General features: G+C 43.6%; 1 protein-coding gene across 2 annotated transcripts; it reads right to left on the bottom strand.

The window, feature by feature from the left end:
- Positions 1–24433, bottom strand: LOC147432769 (putative glycosyltransferase STELLO2). Of its 2 annotated transcripts, XM_086492592.1 has the most exons (4): positions 24335–24433; positions 22267–24138; positions 21961–22087; positions 1–781 (listed from the first exon to the last, which is right to left on the bottom strand). In XM_086492592.1, exons 2-4 carry the CDS (start codon positions 24000–24002, stop codon positions 302–304), a joined length of 2343 nt encoding a protein of 780 aa, XP_086348718.1. In that variant the 5' UTR covers positions 24003–24138; positions 24335–24433; the 3' UTR covers positions 1–301. The 2 variants fall into 2 exon arrangements, with proteins under 2 accessions (XP_086348718.1, XP_086348717.1); XM_086492591.1 differs by lacking the exon at positions 24335–24433 and having other exon boundaries at positions 22267–24328.
- Between the last annotated feature and the right edge of the window lie 320 nt (positions 24434–24753).

Raw genomic sequence — 24753 nt, 5'->3', positions numbered from 1 at the left:
TCGCTGAAACCAGTTTTCTTGAGAGGTCAAAGAATAATGAGGTTTGAGAATACAACTAGGGTTCATATGCAAGAACTAGAGACGCTCTGCTGTAAAGAATATATCACTCTCTACTATGCAAAAAATAACATGAGACTACCCTGCATTCCTTTCCAAATGCTTTCTTTCGCATTATCACAAAAGCTCCACCTCAAAACAGCTTCACTGCACAAACTTTAAAACAAGAGGGTCTCCTCCGCCTCAAAACAGTTTCACTGCACATACTTTAAAACAAGAGGGTCTCCTCCGCCTCAAAACAGCTTCACCGCACATACTTTAAGAGAAGACGGTCTCCTCCTGCCATAGCTTTTATGATTCTTTGAAGTTCAACCTCATTCTTGGCATACCAGGGATAAATGGCATGTACTCGTGCAGAGTAATATTCAGCCGCACTATCACCATCACTGGGCTTGTAGATAACGTCACTAAAAGCACTTTGATCAAACTCGCGTTTGGTGTCCAATGCGTAAAGGATCAGAGGGACCGCCACCTCATGCCGAAGCTTTGCCTTCACCGCAAGCAATGTGAGCTTACTGAAGTCGTCAACATAGCGATGAGGGATGTAGAACACATTGGACCGACACACTATATAGTGGCTATGGTCTATATTTGCTTGATATGTAGCCTTGTAAGGAGATTGTAAAGAATTGACCATGATGTGAATGGCCTTTCTAATGTTGCTCTTATGATACCAAAGAGTGCCCTCCTTGTAGAAGTTTACCTGTATCCAAGAGTTGGTGATCTGAAAATACACAGCACCACGATATCAATGACATTGGATTTGATCAGAAATCTTGTGGAACACAACTAGGACAAAAGAGGGCGGATGGGGTTTCTTTTTTATTTGTTGGGGGGGGGGGGCAGGGGACAGAGAGAGAGATTGATTTATCTTTACTATGCCTAACTGCATTTCAAATATGTGAACATATTCAAAAACGATCCAGGAAAAGCCCGCATAAATTTTTGCACAGAATGAGCTTGTAAACCATGACGTACAAGGTGCTGCAGCTGCAATCATAAGTTACAGCATGTAAATATTCAGCCTCATGTTTTCCTCTTGCAACATTACACGAGCCCTCTATAGATCGATAACACAGCTAGAAGCATTCACACACATGCTAGGTCCTTTTGTGATTACTTACACATTCTAGCCTCATAACTGCTCATCTTCATATTGTCAGAAAAAGTCTGAACTTACAAATTATGAGAGGGGCTAAAAGTTAAAACAGTCACAGAAACACAAAAGCAAGGCACACAAGAAAACAAAAAAAAGAAGAAAAACAAGCCATTACTTGCTTGACAAAACTAAAAAGACTTAGGTCATCAACATTGATGATTGACACTATGAAACAAGCCATTACTTGTTTTTTACCTTTTTTTTGTTTCTAAACCCCAAAAAAAAGGATAAAAACGAGCCACTACTTGCTTGACAAAGCTTTCAAAAAGACTCAGGGTCATCAACATTGCTGATTGACGCTATGAAAGACGTAAAAAAATTTTGTTCTTTTGTGGTCAGGTCAATGATTCAGATAAACACCCACCTAAAGGCTATGGAGGCCAGCCCGGGAGACACACTAGCCGTACAAGCATGCCCTTAACTACAATGAAGCAAGAGAGTGGTGTATACTCTTAACATTGTCAAATGTCACCTACCAGTTACAATGGTGTCAGAGCTCAAGCAATTCTTCTTCTCATAATGGTCAAGAATTGCAACAATCGATTGTGGATGCAGTGTCTTCTCATCGTTGGGAAGTAGAAGAGAAGAAGGGTTAGCACAAAGTGGACAAGGAGATTGGGGAGAGACGATTTTGACAAAGCTAGTTAAAGAACTGGAAGAAGACGCTGGGGAAAATTAGTTCCAGTCTCAGCAATGTCTACTTCCAGAGTCAGAACAGGACAAAAAACTTAAAAAGCAATGGTTGATAAGATATTTGCGATTCTAGAGAGTGTTTGACCAAGAGGGAAGGTAAGAAACAGGAAAGCAAAGAAAGCCACAGCACAAGACGTTAGGTGCAACAAAAGTGATTGATGGTAATAGCTCAGGATGAGTTCTCAGTACATACACAAGGTTCCTTTTACTTTAATGAGAGAGATGGCAAGAGAGAAAGAAGAGAATGATACTATGAGTGAAGGTTCTGGCACCTTTGTGAGCCTGTGCACAGCCCGTGCATGTCCAGGCACTTAGATTAGTTGCATATCCTCTGGTTGCACACAGCACGATCATCAGCATGACATTCAGTAACCATCATGAGCATTTTACAGCGCATAGAACCTTCTTCACAAAATACACCCTTTCCACTTATTTATTAATAAGTGACTTTTGTTGGAAAAGTGAGTAGGGCAAATTGCCAAGGCACTACAAAAGAAACCTAGATCTAGCATTCTTTAGCAGAAGAAGCAGAAGAAGTTCTAACAAATTGTAGTGCCCTTCTCAGCAAGACCGGCAGAGAGCCTAGCGTTTTCAGCCAACAAGATCCTTTGGCGTTTTCTGTAGCAGATCAGCTCCAGCATTTTCTGGTGTTTTTCCTGTAGCAGATCAAGCCTAGCGTTTGCACTTTTACAGCGCCAGATCAGCCCGTCACATCAGCGTTTTTAGTTTTCAGCACTGCGCCACAGCAAATTCAGCCCTTAGACTCGCAGATCTCACCTACCCGTAGCAGATCCTCACCGTACCGTCGAGTCAGCCAGCATTTACACTTTCAGCCCGCTGTTTTCAGTTTTCAGCATCTGCGTTTTCAGCGCATCGTCGTCGAGTCGTCGTCATTGCCATCCTCGCCGCCACAGTGTCAAAGGTCAGCAGAAAGTCAGCGTTCTGCAGATTTCAGTATTTCAGCCCTTGCGTTTTCAGTTTTCAGCCCGTCATCATTGTTGTCGACATCGTCGGCCAATCCATTGCATCTAGACCATTATACCAGTTTTGTGCATCTATAGCATAGACCTCTCTCGCCATAGAGGGGGGGGCTCTTGGAGGAGGGTTTGAGAACTGTCTAGTGTCGTATTCTTCTCTCTCTCTCTCTGTCTCAGCACCTTCATTCACAGTAGCACTCACTTTGTTTGTGATCATTGCAATCTCTTTCTAAAGGAACGGAAGGCTCTCCCTTCCGTAAGTAAAAGGAACCCTTGAGCACAGTTTGGAGCACTTATCTTGAGCAATATCAACATTCACTTCCGTTGCACCTTACATTGGTATCAGAGCTTTGGTAGTGTTCTGTATCACGCAAGGAAAGAACCACAAGAAATTTTTTGCTTGTTGCGATCGCATGTAACCCCAAGTCCACTTGGGCGTGTTGATTCCTAATCGTGTTTTTGAAGAGTGACAGGTAACACAAGAAAGAAGGGCTTGTCCAGCCTCCCCTTGTTCCTCTTTTCACTCATTGAGAGCGGACCGTGCACTTAGCGGCCGGCCAATCGACGTGAGGTGGGAAAAAGCAACTTTGGTGTGAGCGCAAGGCCGCCAAGGGGTGCGTCCGCAGGGGAGAGTCGAGCTCGAGTAAGAGAAAAGCCTTCTCAGACACCGATTGCAAGCTACAGAACTCAAGAACCCAAGAACCTCAAGATGTTAGGTGCAGCGGAATGAATGTTTGAACTTCGCTCTTTTTGTTCTTATGGAAGGGAGAGCCTTCTGTCTTTAATGAGAGAGTGCAATGATCACCAACAAAGTGAGTGGACACTGTGTGTGCAAGTGTACGAGACTGAGAGATAGAGAGAGAAGAGAATACGACACTAGAGACGTCGTAAAACCCTCCTCCGAAGGCCCCACTCTCGCCAACGAGAGTGGTCTACGATTGATTGCATAAACTGGTACAAAGTGTATGCATGAAACTGATGCAAATCTAGGCTATATCGGTGTCGTCAACGAGGGTGACGAGGCCGACGCTAGGGCTGAAAACTAAAGCTGAAAACTGAAAACAATCACATCATCTTCATGAAAATCATCATGCTTGTGAGAAATCACATCTTGATCATGCAAATCATCATGCTCATCATTATCATTCAATTCATCATGCTTCTCATAATCATGCAAATCCTGTGTGTCATGCTTTGGAGAAGAAGCGACTCAGAGAGTCTCCTTCTCTTGAATCCGTTCAATCTTTGCCTGCACATTAGCAATGAGAGAGGGAGAATGAACAACTTCCTCTCCACGAATGACAATGGGAGAGTCACTTTTGGCATTGAGAGTGAACGTATTTTCCGCCCAATCAATGAGAGGGTTACACTCACGAAACCATCGAATGCCCAAAATCATATCACATCCTGAAAGAGGAGAGACAAAAAATCTTCTACGGAAAGCAGCTTGTTGAATTGTAAACAACACACCAAGACACTCTTTCGTGATGAGAGAGTCCATACCAAGAGCAAAGCCAGAGACCTCGAGAAGAGATTTCTGACTAACCTCTAGACGGGCTTTCTCAACAAGAGAGGGACTGATCACATCATGCATACTACCTGGGTCAAACAATATGACAAAACGCTGCCCCGTCATATGACCATAACATTTAATGAGAGAATCATCAATGGGAGGGTTGGGAGAAACTTGAGGCACACTCGTGTTGTCATTAATTGCATTGACAGAGGAAGTGGGTTCTGTGGATTCTTTAGATTCATTCGATTCAAGCTTAGGACATGTTCTTTTTATGTGACCCTTAATGTGACAATGAAAACAACGACCTTCCTTAGAATAAGTGCTTTGCTCTTCCGACGTGATGTATCCTCCTAAAATTCCTTGTGCTACCTTTTCATCTGGAGTGAGCTTAGGTTTAGCAATTGTGTTAGCCTAACCCTTAGGTTCATTGGAAGAATTCTTTTCTGAGAGACTATTGGAAGATTGGTTAGAAGAGTTACCCCGTTCTTACCATTCTTACCGTTCTGAGAAGTCTGCGACGCCATGTATCTTACTGATGATGCCATTAATTGGTACCAAACATGGCAAGAGGCACAGTTGGCCGCGCACCTAGAGAAAGCCAAAGAAGGCATGCCCCTTTCTTTCAACTGGGCCGACTTCCAAGACAAGCTCAAGGCGCGGTTTATGCCACCTCAGTACCTAGCGCGGTTGAAAGAAGATTGACGCAGTCTCAAGCAAAATGGTATGCCAATTATGTCTTTCTCTAATCATGTTTTGCAGCTCGGCATCCAATTACGCAAATCGGATAATGAGCGCAAAGAGGCATTCCTTTTTGGGTTGAACGAGTATATCAAGTTTGATGTCGAAGTACTCGATCCCGTGGATCTCTACAAGGCGGTAGCGATTGCTCTCGCACAGGAGATGAAGCACAACAAAGGAAAGCCTAAGGAGAACAAGTCTTCTCACAATACCTCTCAGACTCCTTAGAATCCACAGAACAATAAGAATGGTAATTCTTCTAGCCCATCTTCCTCTAACCCCAGATGAATCCAAGGGTAAAAGCTAACACACCTACTAAACCTAAGCTAACCCCAGATGAAAAAGTTGCACAAGGAATTATAGGAGGATACATCACGCCACAAGAACAAGTCATTTATTCTAAGGAAGGTCAATGTTATCAATGTCATGTCAAGGGTCATATAAAGAAGACATGTCCTAAGAATGAATCCAACGAACCTAAAGAACCCACAAAACCCACATCCTCTGTTAATGCCATAAATGAGAACACTAGAGTGTCCCAAGAGATGTCGGGCTTCGCTCCCGGTATGGACTCTCATTACACGAGAGTGCCTTGATGTGTTATTCACTATTCGACAAGCTTCCTTCCGTAGAAAATTTGTCGTGTCTCCTCTCTCAGGATGTGATATAATTTTGGACATTATATGGTTTCGTGAGCATAACCCTCTCGTTGATCGGGCACACAATACTCTCACTTTAAATGCCAAAAGTGAATCTCCCATTATCATTCGAGGAGAGGAAGTTATTCATTCTTCCCTCTCATTTCTAATGTGCAACGAAGCTTGACAAGAAACAGGAGAAGGAGACTCTCTTAGTCCTTTCTTCTCCGAAGCACGACACACATTTTTTGCATGATAAAGATGTGATTGTTCGCAAGGATGATGGTTTGCATGATGATTTTTCTAGTGAAGCTGGTTAACCTCATTGCAGATACAATCAGTCACGCAGGACCGATCTTTGCTCTCGAGCGAGATCCAAGGAACCCACTCAGGAAGTATTGTGTGTTCGCATGATTAGTCAGCACGCATTGTTCGAGTTTTTCATTCGTCACAGTTTCTTGTACTTTTGTCACCGTCTTTATGTGTTCCCTTTCCACAGGCATGTCGTATTGTACGATGCACATGATTCTCTCATGGATGATCACGGATGTATGCGGATCTCTCTCAAAAAGAAACAAAGTTTGCATTCAAGGAATTCACATTGTTTCCCGATTGTCCGTTTTGTCAATCGCTTTTACATCTCTCTTCCTTGGCATGACACGGACTCAAAAAGAGAACGAGCAAGATTATCCATCAAGCATCGGCATTTCCGTTGTGATTTGCCACAGTTGTTAGGTTTAGGTCGAAAGGTCAAGATTCGATCTCACTTTTTGCGTGTGTTAGGTGAACGGTTTGGCACTCCGTCACTTTGTTCATCTGCATTGCATGCACAGTCTTTTACAAAGAATAGTATTTTTCCAATTACTCTACATGGAATGGGTATGTTTATGGTTTTGTGTTGGCAATGATTTCAAGAATTTTCCTCCTCGGAGATTCTTGATGAAGGTGGACCCACGACCATAGACGCAATTGGAGCATTGAAGCCGCAACAGATCATTTTGTGTTGCTTTCGGCGCGGCCCAAAGAAGCAAGCATTACAGACCTTCATGAAGTTCAAGTATCGCACGACCCACGCATCAGAGTGGGCCGGCGACGCATTCTTCGAGGGATTCCAAGCATTGTTGGCGCACTCCCTCAACGCCATACAGCTTGGTAACAGTACCTCACTTTGAAAAGGAGGGATGTCACGTGCACATCTAACCCTATGTGCATGTAGACAAGCTATCTCAGGTCTAGGATTCAGGTCAGCTTAGGAAGTGTTCCAGCACCTTTGTGAGCCTGTGCACAGGCCGTGAATGTCCAGGCACTTAGATTAGTTGCATATCCTCTGGTTGCACACAGCATGACATTCAGTAACCATCATGCGCATTTTACAGTGCATAGAACCCTTTTTCCCAAAATACACATTTTTCACTTATTTATTAATAAGTGACTTTTGTTGGAAAAGTAAGTAGGGCAAATTGCTAAGGCACTATAAAAGAAACCTAGCGCTAGCATTCTTTAGCAGAAGAAGCAGAAGAAGTTCTAGCAACTTGCAGTGCCCTTCTCAGCAAGACCCACAGAGAGCCTAGCATTTGTCAACAAGATCCTCTAGCGTTTTTTGTAGCAAATCAGCTCCAGCGTTTTCTGGCGTTTTTCCTATAGCAGATCAAGCCTAGCGTTTGCAGTTCCACAACGCCAGATCAGCCCAGCACATCAGCGTTTTCAGTTTTCAGCACTTAGCCATAGCAAATTCAGCCCTTAGCCTCGCAGATCTCACCTACCCGCAGCAGATCCTTGTCGTACCGTCGAGTCAACCAACGTTTACAGTTTCAGCCCGCTGTTTTCAGTTTTCAGCACATTGTCGTTGAGTCTTCGTCATCGCCATCCTCGCCGACACAGTGTCAGAGGTCAACAGAAAGTCAGCATTTCGAAGATTTCAACATTTCAGCCCTAGAGTTTTCAGTTTTCAGCCCGTCCTCGTCGTCGTCATCATTGTCGTCGACATAGTCCGCCAGTCGATTGCATCTAGACCATTGTACCAGATTTGTGCAATTTATAGCATAGACCTCTCTCGCCATAGGCTCTTGGAGGAGGGTTTGAGAACGATCTGGTGTCGTATTCTTTTCTCTCTCTCTCTCTCTCTCTCTCTCTCTCTCTCTCTCTCTCTCTCTCAACACCTTCATTCACAGTAGCACTCACTTTGTTTGTGATCATTGCAATCTCTCTCTAATGGAACGGAAGGCTCTCCCTTCTGTAAGTAAAAGGAACCCTTGAGCACAGTTCGGAGCACTCATCTTAAGCAATATCAATATTCACTTCCGCTGCACCTTACACTTACACCTACGGTGATCTTGTGCAATCAAAGGGTATGCAGTGCCTGGATATGCAGGTCCTGCGGACAGGCTCACAAAGGTTACCAAAACACTTTCTAAGTTGTTTTAAATTCTAGAAGTAGGAGTTACAGCTTGTTCACATGTATATAGGGTTAGATGTACATGTGACATCCCCCCTTTTTAAGGTGGGGTACTAGTATCAAGCTGCATGGCTTCTTTGTATTCCGCCAACAATTCTGGGTAATATGTGAAGAAATCTTCATTGACCCATACTGCTTCTTGGGTTTCTCGATCCTTGAACTTCAAAGAGTACTACGATGCTTGCTTCTTGGAGCCATATCGAAAGCAATGCAATAAAATTTGCTTTGGCTCTATGACTTTATCGTCGTCTATGATCTCACGCTCATCTTGTTCCAGAATCTCCCTTGGAGGATCTCCCTAAAACAACTTCAACCAAGAAACGTGGAAATCGTTGTACATTGACCACATATTAGGCAACCGCAACTTCATAGACATAACAATTATCTTTTTAGTGATTGGAAATGGACCATACATCTTAAAAGACAACTTTGGACACTTCTTTCCTACTTTGCTTCATGATTCAAAGATGCACCTAATCCCCTTCCTTCATAGTAACATCCTGACGATGCTTGTTAACCTTGAATAAGATTCCTAAGCCTTGCTTAGCCGAAGCTTCACTCTCAGTAAGCTCTTCTAAGGACTGGCTCTCAACAATTGCATCAGGCAATTGACTAACCAATCTAGTCAACAAAGACTAGAATGGACGGCCAAATGTAGCTTCGTACGGAATTCTACCAAAGGCACTAGCATAGGAGTCATTCAAAATTGCTTGTACTAGTAAAATATGTTGTTCCCAATGAGAGTGTTGATCATGCACATGCAACTTCAAAACATCAAGGCTAGCTAATTGTAAATCTCAATTTGACCATCGGGACTGGATGAAACGCAGATGAAAAATTTAGCTTAGTGTCAAAAAATTTAAAGAGTACTTGACAAAAACATAACATAAACTTCACATCTCTATCTGAACCATCGACTTTGGCAAACCAAAAGGGGATACCAATCCTTAATGAACAGACGTGACTAAGGCCTTACAAGGAAAAAGCATACAAAACTTACTGAAACGATCAACAATGGTTAAACATTGTGTATTTCAAACTAGGTTGAAGATTAGTCACAAAAACCATGGAAAGGTCCTAAAATGGTCTTTTGGAAATAGATAGTGGCATCAAGAGACCTTATTGCTTACCCCTAGGGGCTTTAACTTTTTGACAAATAAAACAACACATGATATATTGAAACACAACTTTTCATTTTAGGCCAATAAATGAGTCTTTCTACTTTTTCTAAAGTAGTATTCATGCCTCGTGCCCACCCGTGAGTGCATCATGTGCATTGTGCAATATGGTTTTGAAGGGAACACCGGCTAGGGTGGGTGGTGGCGAGATGTATCCATGGCGACGCTCGACACAAAAATAGAAACGCCTCGTATATTACGTCCTTTGTAAAAGCCTTACAATATATAAATATTAGGTGCAGCGGAAGTGAATGTTGATCTTTGCTCAAGATGAGTGCTCCGAACTGTGCTCAAGGTTCCTTTTACTTACTGAAGGGAGAGCCTTCCGTTCCTTTAGTGAGAGAGTGCAATGGACACAAAGTGGTGAACACTGTGAATGAAGGTACTGAGACTGAGAGATAGAGAGAGAAGAATACGACACCAGACAAGTTGTCAAAGCCTCCTCCGAAGTCCCGACTCTCTATGGCGAGAGCCGTCTACTACTGATTGCACAAATCTCTACAATGCTATGGATTTGCCGACGATGTCGACGACAATGAGGACGACGACGAGACGGGCTGAATTCTGAAAATGCTAATGGTTGAAATCTGCAAATCTTTATCTGTTGAAATCTGGCTCTATGTCGATGACGACAGCGATGGCGACGATGCGACGACGACGCACTGAAAACGCAGATGCTGAAATTTGCGTTTTCCGGGCTGAATCTGCAAACTTCGATGGATCTGACCGTGCGGCGAGGATCTGCTGCGGGAAGGTGAGATCTGCGAGGTTCGGGACTTGTGTTGCGATGTCTGACTGCTGAAAATCCAAAACACTCATGCAGAGGGGCTGGAATGTCGCTGGAAACTGCAAAACGCTAGGTGGTCAGGCTGATCCAAAAACGCTAGGCTGAATTCTGTGTTGTTGATGCAAAAACGCTAGGTCCTGCTGTGTCCTGCTGTCGCCAGGTGGATCTGTAATGCAAAAACGCTAGAGGCTCTGCAAGGCTGAAAACGCTGGTTGTTCTTGTGGCTGAAAACGCTAATAGTTCCGCCCAGGGGGGGTCTTGCTGAGAAGGTGCCTGATACACACAAGGTTCCTGCTGCCTCTTCTGCCAGATTATGCTAGCGCTAGGGTTTCTTATATATATATACCTTCATAAGTTCAGAATAGTCTGAACTCACGAATTATAAGAGGGAATAAAGCACTCATAAAACTATAAAAGCAAGGGACACACGAAAAGAAAAGAAAAACAAAAACAAACAAACTAACTAACTAAATCACTTTGATTGCTTCGAAACAAAACTAGATAAAACAAAACATTATTAACTTAAAAATGTTTTCAAAAAAGGTATGTGTAAAATAAGTTGACGCAACTTACTTGGCTTAAAACAAGTACTCAACTTTAAGCAAAAAAAAGAAAAAAAAAAAAGGATAAGACATCTTAAAAACTTAATCCTCGAAATCAAACTTCACACAACAACCTATAACGGAACACATTCTTAAGTCCTCAGGTAAGCTAAATATGAAATCGAAAAATGAATACTACTACAAACCTACGAAGAGCAAAGAACCAAACTTGACAATATGTGATCTCAACTTCACTGCTTGTCCAAACAGGAAGAATAAGATTATCACCTTTATCATGCATAGCTTGGACAACAGCTATGACATCCCTACTCACGTCGTCAGTGCCCAAGAGTAGGTGCAGGTTTATATAGAGGTCATTCATGCTTTGAACGTACTCTACAAAACCAACGAGCCGAGTTTCTATCACCCTCCGGAGGTGATGGGCATACTCAGCCATGATAAAGGCTAGCAATTGTCAAGCTATAGTGAAAATACTAGAAACGCTAAAGATCAAAACAACAACATAAGGTGTTATTAAGTCAAACAATAAGTCGGCTTTTTAGCTCCCCACTTCTATTGAATTTACTACTGATTATCTTGAACATTCCAAAGGAAGAAACACTAAAAATAAACTTACTACGATGCAAAAATGAACGAACTTTTTTCATGATTCTTTTGAACGAGTATCCTTTTTCAACTAGTAAAGAAATAAGATGGCAAGATTGAACAACAAAAGTAGATTTACTAGAACAAAGACGAGAAAATCTAAATAGTTGAGAGCAAATGACACCGTACTTAGCTAAAAGAGAAATGTTCGAAGAAATGTGAGGCATGCGGATGATTTTTAGATTGGCATATTCTGGTTCAAGGCGCTTATCATAGATATCTACTTCTAATCCCAAGGGAGTCTGAAAAATCTTAAGGTCTAAAAAGGCACAACAATCACTATTTGTGGTACAGTTAAGTTCACAAAACTCCTTGGGATAAATCCCTCCGCCTACAGAACTCGAATTCAAGTACATAAAATCTTGAAAAGAAGGAACGTCAGGGACAAAAAGATCATCTACAAAGCGTCTTACATTGCATAACTTGTGCAAAAATATTGGGCAAGTGTTAGCAAGGACAAGACGCTCCATAAAATCAAACTCATAAGTAAAAAGATAGAAATTAGCAAGAAAAACAGCACAATTGGTACCCATAGGGATACCAATTGTTTGCTTGAAAAGAGAGTCGCCGATGGTTATATAAAAATTGTCCAAAAGAAAATCTAACCAAGATATGATGTCAATGTCATCTACAATCCTGGTGAATCTCTTTCTTCCTTTGTCTACATCTACATTCTTATTTTTCAGCCATAAGAAGTCAAAGTTCAAGGCCGACTTTTCTACTAGCAATGCCTTGTACCTATCCTTCTCAAGCTTGAACGCAAAAACTTTTGAAATAAGAGACTTGACTCTAAATTTAAGGTCCTCCAAATGGAAATTTGATGATCATGCTATCTGCAACCAGAGGATATGCATCTACTCTAAGTGCCTGCGGTCTGCAAACAAACTCACAAAAGTGCCTAAACACTTCCTAAGCTAGGCTAACTGAACTGAACTGAACCCATGTCATGAAGTAGCTTGTCCATGTACACATAAGGTTAGATGTGCACGTGACAATAAAGCAAAAGGTTTTCATGCAAAGACTCTACTTCTAACTAACCTTATCTGCATGCCATAAGGGCAAGTTCCAACGGGCACGGCTTGAACCCCAACAATCCTCCCCTCAAGCCCGAACTAGATACATCATTCTCATGATATCTCAAGTTTTTAGTGTACTCGTCAACCGTGATATATTAGTGACCCCCCCCCCTTAAGCATAGATAGGGTGTAGGTCAAAAAAATAGCTACCAACAAATGGAGTTTTTGGTTGACTTCCAAACCTTGGGTTTAAGGTGTACCCAATAACCTCCTGAGAAGCGGAAAAAAATAGGACTTGAACAAAAACTGATATTTTTCGGGAGGTCTTTATGTGTGTGTGGCAGTGTCTATAGCCCGTACATGTTTATTTTGACTAGGAAAAACATAAAAAGAGTTGATCTAACGAACATCACTGTCAACAGAAAGTATTTGGGATTCTGTATCCCCATCAACCACGTGACTCTGATTTTTACCCTTTTTGAAGCACTTATTTGAAGGATGATTTGTCTTACGGTAGTGAATACAAGGGTTCTTCTTGAAACGGTCCTTTGTCTGGTGATTGTTGCGCCCACAACTGGCACAAGATCTGGTACCAATGGATAGTCGAGATGAAGCTGAGGTAGAAGCACAATTGCTGACTACTGCTTGCTCGTCCTTGCGTTGTTGCTCTAGGGATAATGTTCTGGTAACTGCAGCGGATGTGTCTGCTTCGTCCGTTGAAAGGAGCTTGACCATGCTCAAAGATTCTTGCGCATCTTAACTTTGATTTTCCTGCCAAGTATGAAACCGGAACCATTGAATTTGTCCACTTTTGATGCCATATTGAAGCTTTGGATAGTTATGTATGTGTTCGAGCCTTGTTGTCCTTGATGAATAGCAGTCGGATGGCTTTAGTGAGTTTTATATCAACCTTTTGAAATGCTGCAAATTTTTGCTTATCACTGCGACCGTTGAGGCTAACTTTGAGGCAGCGTTTTGAGAAGCTTATCGAAGTTCGTTGTTGGCTGCCTCTGTAAATTTGACTGCACTACAAAGCCTAAGGCTCACCTTGTCACCACCACTAAACAGGGCGTTTTGAAATGTTGTGCGAAAACTGCCTCAATAAGCGTTTTGAAACGCTACAAAAAGATTTCTTGCGGCCAGTGCTCTAATGGAGTGTTTCAGAACACTAACAAAACCGTTGTTGCCTACTGCACCACCTACAGGGCGTTGAGATTCTCACTGTTGCCAACGACAGCGTTTTAATATGCTTGTAAAACAACTGCCTAGGGCTCTTGGCACTACGTCAACGCCTTCTTGAGATGCCGACCTTCCAAGGCTTGTCTTGCCGACGCCAGAACACTGCAACGTTTTGATACGCCCACCCTCGATTGCCTAGGAGCGCATGGGTGCTCTGATACCAGTTGTAGGAGATCCTCGCTAGGGTGGGTGGTGGCGAGATGTAGCCATGGCGACGAGAAGAGGCGTGCAGGTGAGAGAGAGAGAGAGAGAGAGATGAAAATGAAATGAAATGTTATATTCAACGTCTTCAAAAGGCCAAAATGACCTATGAGACCAAACCAGTACAATCCTGATGAATCTGATACAATGTCAAGGTACAAAATACAGTGAATCTGATACTATGGAATCCTAAAGCTGCTAGAGGTTAAACCAAGCAGCTAGTTGGGCTAGCTAAATCACAGCAGATCCAACATCGGCCGTTGGCGGATCTCATCAATCTCCTCCATGGTCAGTATTCTAACCGGGCATGTCAGGCCAAAGCGATCCGAATCCTCTAATGTAACCTCCGTAGATACTGTGTAGTCCTCCGCAGCCGTGGACGTCTAGATCTCCCCAGCTCAGCCGCTCAATCGGTCAGCATGCCTCTGGTGCGAGGCGAGTGTGGGCTCTGTTGCGGTGGTACCCGGGTGTCCAGTGTCCGCTCTAAAAAAGTCTCTAATCTATCTCTGAGACTCGCTAGCCTCTCCTCTCATCAAAAGCTCTCTATGTCTGCGCAACTCGAGCAAAAACAAACCCAGGCATCTCTGGTCCTCATACCCCATGACTCTGGAGAGTGGTTCAAAACCCTCTCTGAACAAGCAGTGAAAGCGGCCTCGTATCTCATAGTAGACTGGGCAGTGGCATGTGTAGTGCAACTCTTTCTCAGGCTCTATGTGACACAAGGGTCATATCCTGGTCCTGATTCTTGGCCTCTGCTAGTACTCCGATGTATCTCCCAGTCTCAACCCACAGCTGGTGTGAAGGTGTGCGTGTATGGCCAATAGCACATCGTATCCCATGAGACATGTGGGTATCCATGTATATGGGTCTCATCACAAAACCGTCCTCCGTAAGCTGGAGAAGATGCTCTCTATAGAAGGCCATTTTCGTGCCCATCTCCTGTGTTGGTTGTATCCATGTCCTCCTGGTTTCTAGCTGAGTCAGGTCCTGTCGGATGAGCCTAGTGATCTCGGACTGTGTAAGAGTCAAAGAGGGTGCATCCACTAAGTACTGGAAGGGGGGCAAACTGTCTATGCTGAGCCCATGCACCTGAAACCATGATGTCATCTCCCCATACCAGCATGTTGTGTCTCCCTGCATGGCTAACTGTCGCGAGGACTCAAGTGCAAGACGAGCATATCTGTCCCTGAGAAGTTCCCATATGCGGTGTATGAAGGAGACTGATCTGGTGAGCGCCTCAACCACTGGTAGGGGGGCAGCTAGCTCTGCTCGTATAATGTCACGTGGTACTGAAGCCTTGGCTTTAATGAGCCGTGAGATCATAGATACCAGAGGCTTCTCCATGTCCCCCCATCCATCAGTGCAACCCGACCTCCCGTGATGATCCAATGAAGGTCCCCATATCTCAACTCCATATAGCAATGCAGAAGCCACCAGAGTGTCAAAGAGCCGGAGCTTCGTCCGAGGTTCCTAAAACTGAACCTGTGAACACATCCTCTCCAATCTACCCAATGTTGCATGAGCTCTGGTCAATCTAGTCTGTGCTATTCTCCTCAAGCAAAATGTTGGTCCACCAAAGACCACTCCAAGGTAAGTGTAAGGATCTGTATACTCCACTGTCTCTTGGCCATATGTGAATGCGGGTGCCAGAATAAAAACACCTTGTATATTATGTCCTTTGTAAAAGCCTTACGATATAAAAAGCAAAAGGTTTTCATGCAAAGACTCTACTTCTAACTGACCTTATATGCATGCCATAGGGCATGTTCCCACGGGCAGGGCTTGAACCCTAACAGGTTTCTCTAAGAGAAGATAACAAACAAAGACACTGACAAAAATTCAAGCTCAGTCGGAACCCTCTTGCATAAATGGTTTGTTACACGCGTTTTGACAGATGTTATTAAACTATGGGCATTTGCCATGAAGTGCATATAGTTCTAGGTTAGAGGAATCCAAGGAACCATTCCCCGCGTCGATCTAATTCTCGGGTAGACAGGTGTGCGACAGTTTCACCCGAAACTTAGCCCTAGTCAAAATTTTATAAATTAAATCATTTAATGATTTAATTTGTTGGGTTGTTGGACAGTTTGGCCTACCTCAACCTACAGGAGTTTATAACCAGTAAACTAGGTCTGTAAAGGGGCACCATCAGCTAGCATTTGTGGCAGATTGTCTAGCGCTAAGTGGAGGAGCACATCAACCTTAGCGATTTGCTCCTAGATCAGCCAGCGTTTTCGGCAACAGCCATCAACCTTGGCAACTCCTAGAGCAACAAATTAACCCCAACGACTGCAAATCTGCCAACGTTTTTGCATCCTTACCATATTGCCAACAAAACTACAGCATTCAACCTAGCATTTTCAGATTTCAGCCCATCACCACCTATCCCAGTAGATTAGCCCTAGCATTTTCGGTTTTCAGCCCTTCCCTCGCCGAATCGGCTTGGATCTGGCCTCGCTAGCATCTTCATTGTGATCCGTACTTCGGCAACCATCGAGCCTCACCTCGGCCATTCCCTCGTCGTTATCGAGTGCTCCCATTGTTGTCCATCATCGCCGTCATCGAGATTTGTGTTTTTAGCCCTTCATTCCTCTGACATCGGGAGCACAATTCAGCCCCAGATCTACCCCTTGGTGACCATCCGCAATCCCATATCAAGAAGGATCCAAAGGTGCATCAAATCATCCCCGGAGGTGACTTGTCTTGAGGAGTTACCGTGGCGACATTCACCATTCGAGTCAGTAGAGTCGGCACTTGAGATATTGCATGTGTACATCCTATTTACACAATCAAAAGCATAAACCACATCGGCAACAGTGTGGAGGGCCCTTGAGAGGGGTTGGTTGGGACCCCATCAAGTGTCATTCTCCTCTTCTCTCTCACTCTTTCTCCCTCTACACATCTCTACTGCACTCTCATTCCCTCTCTTTAGGGAATGAGAGAGTGTCATTGTCCTCTTCTCTGACTCTTTCTCCCTCTACACATCTCTATTGCACTCTCTCATTCCCTCTCTTTAGGGAAAAGTAATAGGAACCATCGTTCAAGTTAAAAGCACTCATTAACACAAGGAAATCAATAAAGATTTGTGGAAGTGTAAAACCTAGATCTTCACCATTTCAATTCCATTGCACCTGACACTCTATTGCTAGAGTGCTATTTGCTTTAGATCGCACAAATGCTGGTACAATGGATCTAGATGTTGAGATGCTGATGGGATCATGCACTGAATGCTTGGACTCCACGGTACGGAAGAGGTTAAGGGCTGACATCTGAAAATGCTGCTTGATCTACCTTGGATCTGCAAGTTGAAGAGGCTATGGGCTGGAAACTGAGAGCCTGATGTGCTGATGCAAAAACGCTAGGGCTAAGATCAATCTGCTGAAACGCAAATGGAACTGATGCTGAGGGCTTAAATCTGGAATTGATGATGCTTTGGGGTTTCAGATGAAAAATGTTGGTGGATCTGTACGCTGAAAACGCTGATTGATTGCTGAAAAAAATGCTATGCTGGTCTGCTGCTGATCCTAGGTAAAAACACCAGAGATGTTGGCTGCCCTACTTGGGTCCTGACTGATGATTGGAATGGTGACCCCGCCTTTATGGGGCAGCGAATCTGGATCCAGCAGTGCAAGGAGGCCAGACTGATGCCCCACAACTTCATTAAATAGGAGATGTCACTTATTAATAAATACCTTATTGATAAGTTGCTGCATATGCATTAAAACTACCTAGGCAATTCTAATGACTAGGGTCCTAAATGTGACTGCTTCCCAATTCCTACACCTAGCGGACACCGGCAGTGATCCTGTGCAATCAGAGGGTATGCAACTAACTAAAGTTCCTAGACATGCAGGTCCTTCAAACAGGCTCACAAAGGTTCCAAGAACACTTCATGGCTTTCCAAAACTCTAGAAGTAGGAGTTACAGTTTGTCCACATGCACATAGGGTCAGATGTGCACGTGACACGAGAAGATTGGGCTCGGAAGCCATGGTTAGGGATTGGAAAAATCTCTTGGTAACTTCTTTTTTATTGAGTTCACAGATATGGAGAAAAGTAAAATTTGTCATTGATACAACAAGAGAAGTTGGCAAGTTTTCGAAAAGGTATAGATCAGACTCGAATTGATGTGAACAAACAAGTGCAAGTGAAAGCTCATTCAGGTAATGTGCTACAGTGCTACTTGAGTTGGCACAAATTCAGAGAGGAGTCTTCTAGACTTTTCTTAAGAGTTGGAGTTCCTCGGAGGTTTGAATTGGAGGCGGGCGATTTGGTAGATAGTCCACGATGGGAAAAGATCATCTTGGAATCTGCAGAGATGAACATTTGTGTAGATTTCATTAGGAATTCAGCCATCGAGTCTGGTGCACTGCCTCCCACATAAGGGAAGTCACTCCACTCTCCATGCTAGAACATAGGAATTGAAAAGGGAAGTTTTTTGTTTTAGCTTGATCATGGATACCGCGGCTGACGGAATTTTTCTTGAGAACTTCTATGCATGGTTGCCACTGATGATATTTACTCTTTCAAATTCGCATGTTTGTTTGAGTATGTGACAAGAATGATTGCAACATTCTATGTCTAAAGAAGCTAATGCACCAAGGTTCCATCTGGATGAGATGGCTAGATGGTAATCCTAGTGCATCAAGATTTTTCTATGGATCAGATGGCTCGATGATCATTCTAGTGCATCAAGAAATCTACATTGGATGAGATGACTGGATGATCTGTTTGCATTGGAATGTTCATTGTGAGCTATGTGTCAAAGTCGACGATGCGAAGCGTAGAGAAATGGGGAGAATATACTAGAGAGAGAGAGAGAGAGAGAGAGAGAGAGAGATTGCTGAACCAACCAACCTTTGCAATGAACTGATACATGATACAATGGGGACAATGGGTTGCATATATACCCACCTAAGTAAATTGCCCTACCCAGACTTTGACAAATAAGTAAAATAAATACCTAAATGCCAAAATAAATATTGGGATCACCTTGGGCAGTTCACTTGAGATGCCATAACTTTAACACCCTCTCTGCAGCTCCTAGTGGACGTAAATAGTGAGACCGAGTCGATGAAGAAGCTACCATGGACACCCTAGTAGTTCATCAGTCTCTTGGATTCACCTCGGTTACGCTACCCTCAACTTTGTACCTTAGAAGAATGCCACCTTGAGCATCGATTGCCTTTTAGAAAATTGAATTGTAGACCACACTACGTCCAAGAATCCCCATGAACTGTGAATACATCACGTCCGAATACTCCAAGATAATGAACTTTTGAACACATCCTGTCCATAATCCGGCCAACAACAATGGATTGGGGAACTCATCCGTAGTGTTTTGGATACGTCTTATTAGTTCCTTGCCAGATGCATGTGCCTTGAACTCCGACCCATGGGTTCAAACACTAATAACTTGAACTCCAACACAAGGATCCAAATATTTCTAGGGAGCATTGCTTGCCCCTCTCTACAACTCACAAGCCTCTCTCTAGCTGAAGCTATGGTGGCAACTGTCTCTTGACTAGAAATCTAGTGTCGTGGCCACTATGGTCGCAACCACGCGTGCCATGACAAGGTCCTCTGTCAAATCTTTATCTTTCCAACTTGCCTTTTTGTGAGTTCCTGCTTTTGTCTTTGGCTTCGAACTCCCGAGCCAAACAAAGCATCGTGTCACATTTATAATAGCATTTTTCCGACCTCGTTGGATACCGAGGCACCTAACTGAGGAGTGGTACCACTGTCCTTCTTAAGCTTGCCTTTGCCTCTGTCCTCTAACGAACTCGTCCATTTGCTTTTAACTTCACAATCCTGAGCCAAACAAATCCACAGCTTCCTTGAGAACTACGGTTGAGCATAGGCTGCTAGTTAAGTGCTGATCAATACACTTTCCATAGCTTTTAGTTGGTCTTGGTTCTTGTTGATGCCAAGGCTACGTTTGCTGCCAAAAGCATGCCATTTGAGCCTTTTTGGACCTCATCTAACCCTGCATTTTAGATAGCATATCAAAACGCTTGAAGGCCCACTACATGCAGCATTTCAAAATGCTGGTGTTGGCAGCCCTCCTCAATGGCGGTCTTCTCTTGCGCAGCAACTGGCCACGCTGTCCATAAAGCTTCCATCTCAAAATGCTCGCTGCAAGGGTTTCCTTTGCCGAGCACCGGAGTAGGCGTTGTAGAACGCCGTTGCAGGAGACTTGCACACCGATGCTAGCCACAACCCGACTCCGTTTTGCAATGCCCGATGATGCAATGTGGCAATGGTGCTCCCCATTGCGGACTGACCTCAAAACGCTGCCTATTGGAATGCACTAAGAAATGTTGGCGCTTTTGAAGAATTTTCAGCAACGGCCTGGATCTCTAGAGCTTCTCCTGTTCATGGGGGTTGACTGCCTTGCTATCAATAAGCACATAGCTCTAATACCATGTCAAAGTCGACGATGCGGAAGTGTAGAGAATGGGGAGAATATGTGAGAGAGAGAGAGAGAGAGAGAGAGAGAGAGAGAGAGAGAGAGAGAGACCGCTGAACCAACCAACCTTGTCAATGAATTGATACATGATACAATGGGGGCAATATATACCTAAATTGCCCTACCCAGACTTTGACAAATAAGTAAAATAAATACCTAAAAGCCAAAAAAATAATTGGGATCACATTGGGCAGTTCACTTGAGATGCCATAACTTTAACACTATGTGGATGAAGATTATTATCCGAAATGAAGTATGGATTGGGATATTTGCGGATGCATGCTTTGTGAATGTGTTGTTTTGTGGGGATGGTCATTCGCATGTCTGCATGGAGCCGGTGTCTAGTAAAGAATTGGTTTTATATCTATTTACAAGCATAATCGAGGGCGATTACTCTTCTTTAAAGGGGGGTTTATGTCACAAAGTGATAACATGGCATGACTTGACCAAACGAAAGAGGAGAGCAAGAGCCGAACTTGAGCCGACAGAACCGAACCAGAGAAGCCGGTAGCAAGTGTAAAAGCAGGGGGGCTTGCGGCCCATATGACAACGGAAACGGCACGTCTTACAACTGTTGACCTGGAAGGTCGCAACTGGGGTGCCAGTTATGGAAAGCTTTTACTTTTCAACGGCACATCTTACAACTATTGACGTGGAAGGCCACAACTGGGGCACCAATTATGGTAAGCTTCTACATGTTAGGAGACGGAGAATTTGAGGACCCAGCGGTCAAGAGAGCCGAGATGGTCGAGGAAAATATTAAAAGGTTAAATTATGTAAGGAGCTGGTTAATGTTACAAGGATGCCCGGGCCCCGGGTCCCAACATTATTAACCTTTTCATATTTTCCAGGACCACCACAGCCCTCTCAGCCAGGTCCTCAAATTCTCCGTCTTCTAACATCTGGGCTTTTGGGGCTTCAGCTTTATAGAAAAGGAGTTGACTTTGGCGCTTTAGCATTTGTGAAAATAACTGTGATTTTTAAAATTTGCTTTGGGAGCTTTTGGTGCTGGAGTGGTAGTGTGCTAGCCTGGCAGCCAACTCCACGCAAGCTTTAATGAAGTACCCACATGGAATTTTTGCTAAGTTGCGTTATTATCCCCAATTGTACTTAGCATGGCTTTTCAGTTTGCTTGTGGCCTCTGGACCTATGAGTAAGAGGCCAGGGCGCAGTTGTTATTGCAGATTAGTCTCCCTCACAATGATTGTTGCACAATTGTTGAATAATAATCAGGAAATACTGCCATTTCTGCACCTGGCATCTGTCCTCAAAGCCAGGACAAGATACCAAAGCAGAGGCACATTCCTACACAGATAAAGACCACAAAAGTGCCTTGGCCCAACAAAATATTTCATCAATGCAGCCTTCTTTGATGACCATCAATGGCTGAAGCCAATCTTTGATCAAGCTTCATCAGGAAGAGCATCCAATTATGTAGGGTATAATCAACTTGCCATGCAAGCCTCCTTATGAAAAATACCCTTGACTACTAGTACGTTTTTCACTGCACTACCCTATCTATTTTGTCACAAACTTCCTTAAAGTGCTTGCTAGGATTTTATCCTCTTACACACTAAAAATGGATCACATCTTAAACATCAAAAACTGACCTTGGAAAAAATAATCTCACCTTGTGCAGATTCCAGAGCCTATTCTTGTCAGCTGTGAGTAATGTCCAGTAATTCAGTATGACGTCATCTTTCAAAAACAGGAAGCCTTCTGCGTTGGGAAATTTCTCAAAGATGGCAGGCAGAGACCTGTAGAGATATCAATACAAAATTGAGGATAGTCAAAAGGTTACTAGACGTATGAGAACACACTATACTTGAGATGCCCTTGAAACACTCGAAGCAATTTTTTTGATCGATTATTTTAGAACTCTAGAACCCCATGAATACTTTGCCGGATGCAACAAAAAATCTCAGAGCCAACTTACTGGTAACTGTGCTGGCTATCACTAGCTTCTACTCCAAACTCCTCATCACTATGATCAGATAGCATGACCACACTCTTGAACATCCTCCCATACAGCATCTTCCAGGCAAGTGCTGTATGATTCAAAGGCCAAGTGCATTCCAGGACCAACACTATATTCCCGTAGAATTTTCTCCACTTCATCAAGTTTTCCACCTCTGTACCAGTAAAAGAAGCCTCTTCAACGCCCAGGTGAACAGAAGGAAGCTTAACAGGGGTGAATGCCTTGTGATCTTCTTGGTGCTGAAGAGTGGTACCTCTACCAAGATCTAAACCAAGTGCCCTCGGTACTGCATAACCCAGAGATACCATATCCTGAAGCCAGGCCGCAGTGTATACAACATCTTGAGCTGTCCAAAATCCTGCTTCTGCCATGGAGTGACTCAAGTGCAATGCTTTATCAAGAATACTTGACTTTCTTGATCTCCATGAAACAAGAAATTTTGTCAGTCTATCCACGTTCTTATGCACATCCTTCTCATCTGCATACACCGGAGAAGACATTTTGTCAATGCGGTGCACATAAGGAGGGTGGAAAGTAAGATGCCCGCCTATTTCCCAGAGCAGGCGCTGAGCCCAATATCCTCGCAATATGTCTGAAGCCATCTTGCTCACTGAGATAGGAAGCATGAGAGACCAAAACGCTGGAGAATGATATAGTGTATTCAAGCTACTGATAGGTGCCATAGTGCCAGGCGGAAGAGCAATAGGGGGAGCCTTATTGTCAAACATTATAACATAAGGTTTGATCCCTGACTTCCTGGTGCGATAAAAAATGGAGTCCACATCTGGTAAACCCATTGCAAGCCCTTGTTGAATAAACTGATTCCCACTAAAAACCTGCCCATATGCAATCTCGGCTTCAATTTTCCCCACCAGAGATAGAGGAAGGCCCCGAGGCCAGACAGATCGCTGCCCAAAATGAATGTACGGGTTTACACATGTGCGATTCTCAATTGAAAGATATTGTAGAAGGGGCTCTCGACGGCTGTTTTCACCATTCAAGTGCAAATCAAAGGCCTTGCTGAGGTCATCCCCAATCACAGATGCATTTTCATCTGCATCATAGATTCGAACAGCACCGTGGTGGATGGCAAAGAGGTAGCCAACACTCTTTCTGACAAAGGAGTTGTTTGGTAGGTGTGCCACTATTCTGTAGGGCAGGGTAGCTTGTTGCTGAGGGGACAAGTAGATAACTCCAGTCATATTCCAATCGTAAGGGGTCTCATAGCCCCCAACAGCCAATACCTGCCATCCCTGCAGCTTTACATAAGCATGGATCTCTTCTGTAGGGGGACCAGACACTGCTATAACAACCCAATTCTCTGAATGTACATTTGAAAATACACCAGTGTCTGGCCCAATTCGCTTAACACTTCTAAAGTTTATAGATGGGTATGGGATGCCTTCGGCTTCTTTTGAGAGTTGGGATTCAATGCACAGAATGGCGCCTGTTTCGCTGCGGTTTCTTACAAGGATCAAAATGAAAGCACTTAAGCACAGAAGGGCAAAGATGACTAGCTTGGGAAAGTGTTCTGTGAATTTATCCCAATTACCAGGGCCCTTTTCGTGTTGAGAAGGCTCAGGAGGCAGAAGGGCAGCTGCTGCATTATCCTCCTCTTCTTCCTCTTCATCGCCATCTTCATTCTTGTGCTTTGAAGCTTCAGGGGGTTTTGAGGGCTCTTCTTGGACCAGCATTGCACTGATAGCGGGAAGATTCTTCAATTTGTGCTTTGATGAGATGAGTCTTCTTTGAGACCCTCAAATGAGCTGCCTAAAAGCAAAAAATCGCCATGTTCACTGTGCCGAAAGCACAAAGGATCCCTCATCGAAACTGCGGTAAGGTCAATGTACAGGGAAATTTGAGAAGCAAGCGGACAATGGGTAGTTAGCAGATCGAGCAAACAAGCGATCGACCACAGATCCAACTGTCAAATTAAGAGAATGCACTTGTCGAGCTAAACAAGAAAGAACCTTAACAAGATCATTACATGAGCACCCTTACTTTCAGATCTAGACTATAATATTACCTGTCGTTGGGGAGAGAGAGAGAGAGACTCAATTGTGACATTCCACTCTCCATTACACGCCTTTCTTAACCACCAAGGGTCCATTCATCATTTCCCATATGCAACTCCATTCCTTTCCTTTTATCGCATGCTAAAACATGCCTATGAGCCGGGTCACGCCCAAGGCTAGCTGGACTAAGGGGGAGGGAAGGAGACGAGGTGTCGCACCCTAGTTGCAGAGGTACCGTTGCAAGAATATAGGGGAAAAGGAGATGTTCTTCGTGTGCTTCCATTGAGCTAGAGAAAAGAAGCTGTGCTCTTCCCCTCTTGAATAATAGTGTAATCCCTTCATTTTTGAAGGGATTAATGGCACAATAGCGAAGCTACAAAAATGTATCAAATATGCCCAACATGACAGATTCTCTCTTCCAATAACCTTG

This window comes from Adiantum capillus-veneris, chromosome 20, assembly GCF_014529385.1.
Source record: "Adiantum capillus-veneris isolate H3 chromosome 20, ASM1452938v2, whole genome shotgun sequence".
Taxonomy (NCBI): domain Eukaryota; kingdom Viridiplantae; phylum Streptophyta; class Polypodiopsida; order Polypodiales; family Pteridaceae; genus Adiantum; species Adiantum capillus-veneris.
Note: the sequence above shows the minus strand (reverse complement) of the source record. Positions and strands in the feature narration are given on the sequence as shown.